Source organism: Mus caroli, chromosome 15, assembly GCF_900094665.2.
Source record: "Mus caroli chromosome 15, CAROLI_EIJ_v1.1, whole genome shotgun sequence".
Taxonomy (NCBI): Eukaryota; Metazoa; Chordata; class Mammalia; order Rodentia; family Muridae; genus Mus; species Mus caroli.
The window spans coordinates 45,771,714-45,785,017 of record NC_034584.1 but is presented as its reverse complement, the minus strand read 5'-3'; the positions used below and the strand labels follow the sequence as shown (position 1 = coordinate 45,785,017).

General features: G+C 44.7%; 1 protein-coding gene across 1 annotated transcript in view; it reads left to right on the top strand.

Annotated features, from left to right (window-relative positions):
- Eif3h (eukaryotic translation initiation factor 3 subunit H) overlaps nt 1-2,036 on the top strand; it is an 80,890-nt gene extending 78,854 nt beyond the window's left edge. Inside the window, exons 7-8 of the mRNA XM_021183034.1 lie at nt 559-691; nt 1,766-2,036. Coding sequence (XP_021038693.1) covers nt 559-691; nt 1,766-1,863 — 231 coding nt within the window. The 3' untranslated portion in view covers nt 1,864-2,036. The remainder of the gene's footprint in view (nt 1-558; nt 692-1,765) is intronic.
- The last annotated feature ends 11,268 nt before the right edge of the window (nt 2,037-13,304 follow it).

Sequence of the window (13,304 nt, the reverse complement as noted above, 5' to 3'; positions counted from 1 at the left end):
GTTAATCAGTGTCTGAGTGTGTCACCGCTCCCTTGACAGAGGCATCAGGAAATGTGTATAATTTGGAAGTGTTGTGTGAGCTAGTGTGTGCTAAGGAATAGGTGAGACAAAGAACAATAGTAGAACAAGAAAGCAAAGGTAGCAGCATCAGCGGAGGCACCATACTGGTGTCTCATTGTTGACAGTATTTTGGGTCAGTAGAATAATTTTTTACTTAGTTGTTAATGTTGGGATAAATAACCTTCCCCTTTGTCTAAAGTGTTAACATGTCACTGGCAAATCATGTCCCTCCAAGGCCCTTTGTTGTCAAGCCTGTCTTGAAGGTAGATGTAGGCTCTTAGTACAGTGACATCGGAACTGATGAAAAATAAGATCTCTTTATTGGCTGCCATATTGAGCTTCACAGTAACCAGCTACTAAACATTGTCATTTATGGAAGCTCTGTCTGGAATTCAGAGCTTCTGGATTTGCTCTGTGGAGGTGGGGAGGAGCAAGCTCCCGCACATGCTTGTTTCTCCATTGAGAAAAATAATCACATGGTTTTCTCTTTGATTGCAGTATCAGCAGCGTCGCCAACAGGAGAATATGCAGCGACAGAGTCGAGGCGAGCCCCCGCTCCCTGAGGAGGACCTCTCTAAACTCTTCAAGCCCCACCAGGCCCCTGCCAGGATGGATTCACTGCTCATTGCAGGTATGACCTGCCACGGACACATGTGGCTTCTTGTCTTCTTCAGGGGAGAATTTCCTAAACAGCGTCATAAGTGGTAAGAGTTTAATCTGTGTCTCATACCTCTAGCCCTTTGTGTCTTGGATTCTTTAGGGCTTCACTTGGTATGTACTTATCTAAACATGTCTGGGCTGACATGCTTTCTAAACTAGGTTTTATGTGAGACGTCTTTCGTGGAAACCTAGAATTGAAGCCCCTTTCATCCATTCTCATGAGTTTCTAATGTGAGGAAAACACTGCTCTTTTTTTGACTATGGCAGTACAGAAAAGAACCTCCTTTGTGGATGCTGGGGCTTGGCATCCCCTTTTAGTGGATTCATGCATGGTTTTGCTTGTTTTGAAGTAGGGTCCCACTGTGTAGCCTCACTCACTGGCCTCCAGAGAGGCAGTCGAGGGTGTGTGCCACCACTGCTTTGTATTTATATGTTGTATATATATTTTAGTTGGCAGTATTTTTGTAGAAATTAGGTTGAAGGAGATTTTTAGTTTGCTACCATCTGTGGGAACTGAATTAGAGTGAGATATTAAAGCTTGTCCTCCACTTAACTCGAGAGGGTGAAACTCAGGTTCCTAAAACTGCGGATATACATTGAGACTTGATGGAGATACCATGGACACAGTGGTGAAGGTGTCTGTGGGGGGAGGGTTCCTCATGCTTCCTCTTAATTCATGGTCTTCCTCAAGGACCTGTAACCTGTACTGCTCCCTGTGCTGTCCCCTCAGCTGTCTTAGCATGCTGTAGCTCTGATCTCAGTAGTCAGCCAGCTGTTGGCAGAGAGCTAAGAAGCAGGGTGTGTGGCTGACGGTGATTAAGTAGGTGCTGTTTTTCTTCATTCTTAGGTCCTGTAGACTGGAAGATAGATTCTTTGCAAAAGACATATTCTTTATCTCTTGTGGAAAACAATACCCCCCTGGGTTGCTTTTTCTTTAGTGTATTCTTGGTTTAAAACAAAATACAAGTGATTGTGGTTTTGACATTCTAGGTCATTTTTCAGTTTGCTGAACATTAATTATGCTTTCTCTTTCTCAAATATGCAGGCCAGATTAACACTTACTGCCAGAACATCAAGGAGTTCACTGCCCAAAACTTAGGCAAACTCTTCATGGCGCAGGCTCTTCAAGAATACAATAACTAAGAAAAGGAGACTTCCTGAGAAGACATTGAGTGGACAGACTGGTGAGAGTCCACAAGAGCACACTTGGAAACACGTATTTCTGTGCTGCAAAGCAATGGAGGGGAGGCGCACTGTGCCGTCACTGCTGGAGAGGTTTTCTAGCCAATAATAAAACTTTAATTGGTTGTTCAGTTGCCTTTGTGTGTATTTATGGTGTTTCAATTTCTTCATTTCCAAAAAGATGAAAGAAGTCTTGACCAGACTCAGCTCGCTCTTAGTGCGTGCGCCTGTGGCAGTCTCTGCTGTCCTCTCCCTTCCCACCCTTTCTGAGCTGCTGGGCCGTTTTCATCCTCTCTGCTCTGGAGGCCTGTGGGTGCGTTCTGTCCTTGCAGAGGTGTCCTTCATTCCCAGGCTTGGAAGAATTTGCCTTTATTTGACTTTTCCCTTTCTTCAAGTGATAGACACCAATGTCCATATTCATAGACTACTGAGCGTACGAATTTTAAAGGTCATTTTATTAGATTATTTTGTATATTTGTTTAGGACTTGATATTTATCTTCCTGTATTACAAAGTATTGTGTTACCACCAACTGTTGTACACGCAGGAAGAAAACTGAGGAGAATACATTTAGGATACAAAATAGATTTGAATAATTTTATATACCAAGCATGGTGGCAGCCACTTATAAATTATCTTAGTACTCAGGCAGGAGGCTCGTTAGTGTAAGAGCTACATATCTGAAAGATTATTGAAGATTTCACTTTTGTTTAGCACCACAATTAGCTAGGGAAGAGATTTGTCATCTATGAGACGATTACAATACTCTAGACAATCCAGGGTGTGAGGTTGTTTGTTGAGTTTTACCTTTAAAAGCTTAGGACCTTGAACATTCTAGAGACCAAGTATCTAATTATGTGTGTCATTACTTACCTAAATTCCTAAGGAATGGGACTGCTAGCCAAGAGGCTTATAACATTTAAAGACCTTTTAGCTGTGTATCCAGATTGCCTTTGAGAAAGGTTCCTCTTTGGATACAGCTTACAGGTAGAGAGAGAACTTGCCAAGCAAGCAGGAAGCCCTGGGCCCCTTATTTGGGACATTGGAGTAAAAACATCACGGAGTGCTCTTAGTTTGTTTCCCTGCATTCTATTTGCCTGGACTTGGAATTTTATTGCCAGTCCTGAAGTATCAGAGGAAAATGGAGGACAAGCAGCTCAAATATCCCCTTACTGTTTTTCTCATGATGCAAGATGAACTTGGGAGACCCTGTGTCTCCTAGAGGTGTGGTTTTATGCCCTCGGTTAGGTTTCACTAACTCAGTGAAGCATGAATGCGTGCTTCAGTGACCTCAGTAAGCTATGTTATCTATCACTTCAAATATCTGATAACCTGAGAACAGTTGGGATCCATCTACTACAAAGTGTAACATGTTACAGTGTCTAGCAAAATTTACCAACTTTTATAACACGTCAAAACAGCCCTGTCCCAACATTTGATGATCACCTCCCACCATTCCCTATGCTTGCTAGCCCCATCCTCAGTCTTTGCTTGCACAATTCATATTTAAATATTGAGAGCGCACACCGTTTGGTCGGTATATGGCTTATGTGGTTTAGTGCAACTTAAGCTCTGACATTCTACTTCTGTTAAAAATGACAGTGTTTCTTCCTGTTTAGGGCCACATAGTATTTTTCTTGTGTGTGCTTTGCATAGTGTGTCTCTCCAGCCATCCAGTGGTGCCCACTCAGATTGAATCCTTGGACTAGCTATTGTGAACATGGATTCTGAACATTGCTAATTTCAAATCTTTTGAAACTAGCATTGGGTTAGCATTCAGAAGTAAAAATACTATAAAAATCCCTTATTTTAGCATTAATGTAAATGTTTAAGAGGTACCATGTTTGAAGGTTAGAAATTGAATGCAATATTAGATTTTAGTATGATTTCTCATGTACAGTATTGAGATACTTTGTTTTCCTATGTTCTAAAATGTTACTACATGGTCCTCATGATTTTGTGATCTTAGAGAACTTATGTCAGCTTCATGTGCTGCCATTGAACTCTGTATACTGATAATTACATGTTACAAATTCTGTAGTGTAGTTGTGAGCCCTTTTTTGATAGTAAATAATTCTCAACCCATGGATCGCCTGTTGTTCTCCTTTTTTTTTTTTTTCCTCACTGAACGTCTTTCCCAGTTGAAAGACCTAACTTCTTTTGATCTTTTTCTTATTTGTTTTTCCTGTTACAAATATTTGTCAAGTATCTATTATGTGTTAAGTACTTATATTAGAAAGAAAAAGAGAACGCAAATTCTGTCCCTGAGCTTGGTCCAGGTTCTTAACATTCCGAGAGAGGAAGGAGGAAGGAGGGTAGCCTTGGTACCTGGAAGAGTGCGTCAGGCCATCTCCTTTCTCAGCTGTACAAAAGGGTTGATGTGCTCAGACATGGACTAGGGCAGATGCATATCTGAGACCCATGTCTTCAACTATAGGAAAAGTAATGAAGGGCTGCAGTGTAGACTGCCATTAGAGTCCACTTACTGGACAGGGACTCCTGCATCAGGTGTGTGAACTTTTCTGTTGGGTCTGATGAGATGGATGCAAACAACTGGAGAAACTGAGAGAGGAGGATGGCGAGCCTGGGAACTCATTTGTTGGAATAAACTATTATGGCTTTGTCGGTTGCAACTTTTTACACAAATAGACACTCTCTGTAAAGCATCGTAATCACTTTGGCTCCATATCTACTGGTAGAACCCAAGCTGATTACACAGAAGCCTTTAATAGTAATTTCATGAAGGCAGGAAGATGTTCAGGACCCTACATGCCCAGTTTGGAAACTGTCTTAATCGTTAAGAGACGCAATACCCAACATACAAAAGAAAGCATTTAGTTTTGGAGCTTGCTTCCAGTTTTAGATTAGTCTGTGATGATCATAGTAGGGGGTGAGGCAGCAGACAGGCATGGTGCTGGAGCAGTAGCTGAGAGCTTACATTGTACCTGTGGGCCCCCCACCCCCAGCCGGGTCTCAGGCAGCAGGGAGTACAGTGGGTGTGAATGACCTGGGAGACTGGTGGAGGTGAAATGTGGGGGCTAGATTATATTAGCTCAAGTCAGAGAGAAAGTGGGTGGAAGGGAGGAAAAAGGACAAGGAAAAGGACAAGGTACTGCATCAGCGGGAGGGGGCTTCCAAGCAGACTTCCAGTCACATGATTTCTGAGAAGCCAGTTCTGTGGTGGTGAAACAAGCCAACCCAGCTTTATCATGGTGTGGCCTTTGTCTCCATGGAATTGGGTAGGCCCAAGCCTGATTTGGGTAGGGAGAGGCCCCACACCTGCTGTGCTGCTGTGCTCTCTGAGAGCTGACAGGGGACATTGGGCAGCCACTCTACTTACCGTCCCTCATCTGACTTGGGAACCCACACTTACCTTCAAGATTGGGAGAGAGAGAGAGAGAGAGAGAGAGAGAGAGAGAGAGAGAGAGGCAGAAAGACAGATAGTCTGGTGTGGGCTTTTGAAACCTCAAAGATTATCCCCTGGTGTCATACTTCCTCCAACAAGCCATACTGCCTGATTCTTCTAGAAAGAAAGTCCATCACTGGGAACCAAACATTCCAATATATGAACCTGTGTGGCCACTCTTACTGAAACCACCACAGGGAGTTTGGCCACTCCAAAGTGTCTGCCCTATCCCAGAAATTCATTTCTAAGTACTTTAGTCAATGATGGTTCTCAGATGCGTTGTTAAATATCCCTTGGTTCAGTTGTTATTTGACCAGTTAGTATGCGACTGGTTTGTTACAATCAGAGTTCATTGCATGGAACTAGATGTTGAAGTCAACTACATATTCTTAGAATTTAGCCACTCTCTTTTCTCATTGAATTAATAGCCAGTAGTCTGTCAAAGAGTGAATATGTTCCCAGTCTTGTTAAAACAGCCATCGCTGCCTGCCACCATCATGCGTACAGTTAAGGGACAAAGGACAATGTCTCTGAATGTCTCTCACTCTAAAAGTCCTTTCCTAGTTTTCAGATACATGAATTTCCTTATGTGCACTTCCCAGACACATAAGAATTCTAATTCTCCAAGGAGGATCCGTGAAGCAAAGATAGGTACCTCTCTCAGCTCACAGATGACCGTTTTTACATTGAACACAAGAATGACAGCCATTTCAATAATGCAGAATGATCCATTTCCAAATGACCTAATTTAAAGCTGATTGCAGGAGAAAAATACTGCTTCCCACATGTGGGTCTCAAAACACAAACTTGGGAGTCCCCATTTCTTTCTGTAGTAGTTGGTTCAAGAGACTTCACTGCACAGCCATTTCTGCCTTCTCTTGTGGACACAGGCAAGGATTTGTTTAACTCTCAGCCTGTTCACTGTCAGTGGCAGTAAATGACCCTTACCCAGCATCCTTCTTTGTGTGAATTGAAAAGGATTCTTATTTTATCAAACACCCTGGGTAATCTTTTCTCGCCTTTAACTTATTACTCGACTTTCACAGGCCCAACTAATTCTAATTTCAATCTGCCTGTGATTCTTCCATTTTGATTCTTGCTCTTATCTGTGTTGAGATTTTAAAATCGTGAGTGCGTGTGCGCATGCGAATGCACATGCACACCTTTAAAAACCAGTCACAAAGATTTTAATTTGTTCCTTGATCTAACCATGCATCGTAGAATGTCATAATTCTCCCATCAGGCAGGCAAGTGTCCCAATAACCTCACCGAGATCACAATGGTGAGGGGCTATCTTTCTCTGTGAGGCGTGCGGCTCCCATTACTGCTAATGAAAGGTCTTCATGTGCATTAAGGGGAAACTGGGCCTCTAATGAGATACAGAGAAGAATTGGAGCTGATGACTTCCACTTCTAGCCCGATGCACTATAACAGACGTGCACTCTCCTGAGGCAATGGGCCAAAGAAATATGACGCGCATGTGCTGCCTACATAAAATATCTCTTCTGATGGCAGGGTTGCTTTGGCTTGTAGTCTGTGACACTTCATACATCCTGAGGGGAGCTTTCTGGAGACAGAAGAGCCAAGGATGGAGAAAAAACTATGGAGACAGGTTGCATTATATGCGAGATCGTTTTAGGTTCTATGATTCTCTTCGTTAATATATTACTTTACAACTTGCAAAGTAGTTGTTCATGTATCTTATCCTGTTCAGATACAGTGGGAAGCAAATGTCCTTGGTACAGAGAATCCTGAGGGACAGAGATACCAGCCACACTGCTCACGGGCGATGGGACCACTTTAAGCAGATTGTGATGAGCCCACCCCAGATTGCTGCACCCAGACTGACAGGTGCTTTGGGGTTCGTCCTAACACTTGGCTTTCTGGTTCCCTTTTGTAGTGTGCTTCGATTTGTGCCCTCAGATTTCACAAGAATGCTTTTCAATCATCTTAGTAACTTTTGCCCCTTCCGTAACTGAGTTGGTTTCTTACTTTCAACATCAAAACCACACCCTCACGTTGTTCCAAGGTCGGGTAGGATCCAACAGATTTGGGAAGATAAGAATCTTGAGAGTGAATGTGTTAGTAGAAGATGATATTAGGAGGCCTGGTCCAGTCTTTGCCATCACTAACACCCATTCAGAGGCAAAGCCGGGTCCCTAGAGCTCTGTTGTGGGTCCTGAAACATCCTAAATCCTGCAATCTTTCAGATGAGCCTGTGGCTCAACATATCTCTAAGCCCAAATGTTGTTTCTTCTATGATTGAGCTTTTCTATGTGCAAGTTGCCCTCCAAGTCTTTCCTGCACTTGGAACATAAATACTGCGTACTTAAAGGGGAAGGAGGCTTTAGATGGACTTTAGAGCTCCGTCTCCCCATCACCTTTACTCTTCCAGCTGGGAAGTGGAGGGGCGAGGTGATCCTGGCTGCTTTGCTGGAGATTGGTGGTATAAACAGGTGGCAGGGGATTCTAAATTTGGTCAGAGCTGAAAACATTTCAAGCAAACAAAATTCAGCTACGTTCTCTTGACAGTGAAGCATTTCTTCCGAGATGCAGATGTCAGTTTTAGTGAAGTACAAATCAGCATCGACGATGGGAAGAAAACACTTGAGGGCGTTTGTGTGTGTTTAAGAGCAGCTGCTTCTCACAGAACTCTGCATAGCTGGACACCCCTTTGCCCTAGCTCCTGGGCTTAAAGGTGATTTTTGCAGAGAGCCTTCCCTAACCCAGAGGAGAGAAACGGGTGTGATTTGTTAGTTAGCAACAAAGACATTTGCATTTCTGATGTTCCTGTCATTCTGTTCATGCCTCTGTGAATTACAAATGTACAGAAATTCAGAACTCATCTGGGGTAGAAGAGGGAGAAAGGGAAGGTGTTGATTTTGCATGCTAATGAAGGCCTGATGTGGTAAATCTCAGATGACAATTTCCTGTCTTGTCCTGATGGACTGGGACAATTTGGGGGGAGGGGAGCTCTGCTGGGGAGTGCTCAGAGACAGCTGACAGGGCAGCGACTGCCTGAGCCCTGAACATAATCACTGTTAGCAGTAAGTCTCGGAAGCACGCTTGGACAGAAGATTATCTTCTTCCTTCTTGATCTTCCATGTTGCTACAGCTTGCCCCGAGGAAGAGAGCCCAACTTGCCAACCACCACAAAGACATCACCTGTCAGTTCAGCACTTTTGTTCTTGTCACGAGTCTGGCTTGACTTTTGAAAGTAGAGCCCCAGCCTGAACAGAAAGTATGACTACAAACTGCCACTTTCAAGAGTGGTGTCAGATGTGGGCCACGCTTTGAGGACTTTGGGTGCCCATCTAGGAAACAAGCATCAGCCTCTCTCTGCTCAGTGCTCGGGGTGGCAGGGACACTGGTTTGTTGAGCCAAAGATGTGTTTCTCAAAGTACTGCTCCATGAGCATCACCTGCAAGCCTTTTAGGGCAGTGAGTTCTCCAGACTCATTGAGTCAGGAGGATCCCTGCAGGAGGTGGGGAGCCTAGCTAAGCTCCTTGGGGGCTGGACACAGTTTGGCCTGGAATCTGGCTATGTCGCCTTCTGGGAAGGTTTTTTAAGTTTTGTGTTCTTTATCAAGTCTGAAATAAGCATATAAGGTTTATAAGTCCAACCTGGCCCCATTTTTAAGGTACCAGATGATATCAGGAAGACTTTACACAGTAACTCACTGTAACCCCGAGAGGTGGAGAACTGTGATTATTTCAGGCCCTAGAGGAATAGAGATGGAAATGAGAGAGATAAACAAAGGAGAAGGGGGCTGGGAGCATCTCCCATCCAGACAGACTCCCAGTTGTAAGGCAGAGAGCAGGGACATATCTGTGTTTGGAGTGTAGCGCCCAAGTCAAAAGAGGTCAGCACGCGTGACATTTTATAACTGTACACTGAAAATCCTGAGACTATCATGCTCTGGGATGTAGACCTGGAGCCCAAGGTGGGAGAGAAGTGGGGCACTCTATTCCCTACCCTCATCCTTAGCTCCCCAACATTAGGGTCAAGAAGTCAGGTAAAAGGGGGGGAACAAAGATTAGAAAATGTAAAGGAAGCCTGGCATGGTAGCGCACACATTTAATCCCAGTGCTTGTAGACAGAGGCAGACAGATTTCTGAGAGCTCGAGGCCAGCCTGGTGTACAGACTATTATGGTTTGGATTTGTTGTTGTTTTGTTTGTTTGCCTCTGAAATACCTCCAAAATACTGCCTATTGAGTCTTCTGAGGGAATTCTTGTGTAGCTAAGTGATATCAATAGAGTGTGATGCCAAGAGCAAGCAAAACCAACATCTGGTGAAGGAATTTCTTGATGACCTTTATAAAGCGGAAGGGACATGTGGTTTTTAGTTAGCTGCAAAATCCCTACTACTATCTTATTCAGTATGGGACACCAGGGCACAGTGAGGCTACAAACCTGCATAGCTTATGTCCATGAAACAAAGCACCCAGGCACAGGGAATGGACAGTCCCCTCCACCTCTCAACTCCCCCCACATCCCTTTTACTTATCCAACTTTGGTTTTTGTAGTGCTCTCTGTTAATGATCTTTTTGTTTGTTGTTGTTGTTAAAGAGTATATAGAAGTTTTAGATTTAATTCGGTACAGCTTGCATTTAAGACTCTGGAAAAATGAGAAGTAATTGGAAGATAACAGTAGCAGCTGCTTAGCCAGTTGTTTCAAAATATGGCAATAAAATCTTCAACTTGAGACTCGCTATTTTTTGCATGCACACGTCTGTCATTGGCTGTGATAGATTTTGAACCTCCTCACCAAGTGAATGCTTTAGGAGGGGCAGCAGAGAAGGCTTCTGACAGGTTATAGTTTATAAACTTTACATATACCAAAAACTTGTGCTTCCCTTAGAAAAGGAGAGGAACGGATGCTAATTCTATGCCAGCTTGCTCAACCGACTCAGGCTAGAAGGCAGCCTCAGTTTTCCCTACCACTGTTGGGAGAAGCTACCCGCATTGGCTGGGCACACAGATCAAAGGACACAAACTTAGAGGAAGAGAGGAAGTTTTGGTGGAAGATGCAATTTATTTGCATCACAGATTTGAGGTGTGGGGCAGGCAACATGTAAAGAAATGCCCCATTACCACCCAAGGCTACAGCTTCCTTATTCCTGTAAATGGAATTAGCCCACAGCAACTGCTTGGTCTACACAGGGTATTTCAGTGGAAATGGGGTTTCATTTGCCTGTGGAGGGAGGCACTGGTGCATCTTAAATTGGTTATGACCCTCCCCCTTGAAGGCATCCTCCCGCCCCGCCTCGCCCTGCCCCAGAGCACTTGCTCTTCAGGGTGAGTCTTCAGAGTGGCAGGGGATGGATGGATGGCTGTGGCCCTGGAGCTTGATGGTGGCACCTCAGCACTGTGGGTTACTTGGTGGGGAGGAGGAGAGAGCCCTTAAGCAGGTCTAAGAAGCGTCAGCTGTAATTTCTTATACCTGGTGCTACCTTTGTGGGGATGAATGGGAATTTTCCTGCTAAACGCATTTTTGGGGGGTTGAGGGGTAAGAGTTTTGTTTGAATGGTATCAGACAGTGATCTTTACTTTGAAATTCCCAATTTTTTTTCCCATAAAGTGAAGCATGACTGGTTAGCAGTGGCAGCATAGGAAAGGGAGGTAGCCCTACACCAGGGGTTCTCAGCCTGTGGGTTTTGACCCCTTTGGCAAACCTCTTATCTTCAAAAATATTTACACCATGATTCATAACAATAGCAAAATTACAGTTAATGAAATAGGAAAGAAAATAATTTTATGGTTGGGGGGAGGTCACCACAACATGCATTAAAGGGTTGCTGCTTTAGGAAGGATGAGAGCCACTTTCCTAGACACAGCTGGCTGGGGCCTGAGTGCTTTCACAGTTTAACTGTTTGCTGCATGCAGTAGCCCCTCCTGCTTCCTCCTTTTCTGCAGTTCTCCAACTCAGAAACTATGCCAGTTGTTTGGCTTTCATGAAATTGCTGTACATGATCTACAAAAAGATAACACTTTCCCTTAGTGGGGACCAATCCTCTTATCACGTTATATACTAACAATTACTTGTGCAGTAACCCAGGCCTTATAGAATTAAATTAAATTAAAGCACCCATTAAAGGGTAGACACTGGCCCCGTAACCACAGAGCCCTGTTGCTAGCAGTAGCTCCCAGGGATGGTGGGAGAGAGTCATGGGAAAGGAGACACAGAGAAGGGGATTAGACAACTTTTCTCCGTAAGCAGCCTTTTGGTATTTCAGACTTCGTGGGCCATGTGCTCAGGTACAGCAATTGCTCGCCCCGAGACAGTCAGAAGGCCGCTGGAGACCATAGAGAAATGACCAGGGTGGCTGTGCTCTTGAGAGGTGGACTTGGGAGCTGATACAGGAGCTGGTTTGGTGTGGGCCTGCTGTAGTTGCCTCGCCCTACCTGAAGGCAAAGAAAAGCAGTGAGCATGAGCATAAGTTAACGGAATGTTTGGAGAGCCCCCTCACTTTGGTTCCAATTCTGGCACTGACCATATCAAAAGAACGTCTTTGAAGCATAATTAACTGCTGACCAGGTGGTTTAGCGCAAACTCATGAAAGAGCGAAGAGAAAGATGCATTTACAGAGCCTATGTAAATATACAGTTTTATTTATCAGGGTTTATTACTTTTTATAGCAGGAATTACTACCGCGATGGTCCTTGGGAATATGGTAATAAATAAGACCATTTTCCTCTTGTCTGTAGAGAGCCGGTATTCTGGGGCGATTTACTTTTGGAGGGTTGTATGATTTAAATGGAAAGTGGTTCTGTGGCTCCGCAAACACGGCTCCCTCCCTTTTTTTTCCTACCCCGAGTAGGATGGTAAAAGCAGTCTGGAGCAGTAAAGAACTTGACTTGGTCTTCCCGACAGCCAAGGGCTCAGCGCTGCAGCGGTAGATGAATCCTCCGCGCTGTTTCTGCCAGCGGCAGCTGTTTCCGGCACCTGGTTAATTAATCCAGGAAAGGCCAGTGCTCATTAAGAGTCCCTAGTCCCAGAGCTGCGTTTTTATGGGTGGGGAAACTGAGGTACTGCAAGAGTTATGGGTTTGGCTCGGCTCACAGCCTGTTGGAAGCTGAAGGCAGGATTCAGGCCAGCACAGCCGGTGGGCCCTAGGAACTGGACCAAAGCCTCTCTCCCAGGACGTCTTCGTCTCAAGGGCAGCTGAGACTTCTCAGACCCACGACTCCAATTAAGCTTAAGAAAGATTCAGAAGACTGGAGGGCCCCCGCTGCGGGAAGGGGGGTGCGGGGGGGGGTTGGTAGTGCTGCTTTTACAAAGGAGGGGCTCCAATCGGGAAACCAGATGCTGCTTCCGGACCAAAAAACGCTTAAGAATTTTGGCAGCCTCAAGAGGTCAGAGCTGGAGGCTGCAATGTGTGGACAGTCACTGTGTCACCCCGCCCTAGCAGGAGCAGGTTAGTGCTGTGACTTAGTGGCTCATGGTACTGTCCTGGAACCAAAAACGGATTCGTGCCTTGCGGGCTCTGGTTCCCTGCTTGTCCCAGGTTCCAGAGTTGGAACAAACTCTCCATCTTCCTTCCCAGCCTCTTGCAGGGTTGTCAACCTGGAATGAAAGGTGTATTGCTTCCTCCAAAAACAGCAGGGAGCTAGGAGTAGCAGCGGTGCGAATAGCGTATGAACCGGCTTACTTATTACCCTTTTGTTTTTCACAAAGTCAAGCCCCCTTTTTGTCTTGCCATTTGCTTCCATCTACCCAGAATCAGCGCCCCACTCCCCCCGCCCCGCCGATGTTTCTTATTTATCTGTGGTAAGTTAGTGAGTTTAAAAAAAATTGTTCGGAAACTAGATAATTTTAGTGTTTATTGAAAGGGGATATAATAAAAACAGGGTAGTTCCCAGCTTAGAGAAGACAACCGTGGTCAGAATCACAGTGATAAGATGAAGGCCAAAACTAATCAAGGGGTACATCTTTGGAAGGACTGAAGGCCAGCAGCCGTCAGAGATGGCAGTGGGTCCAGGAGACGACTCTCCA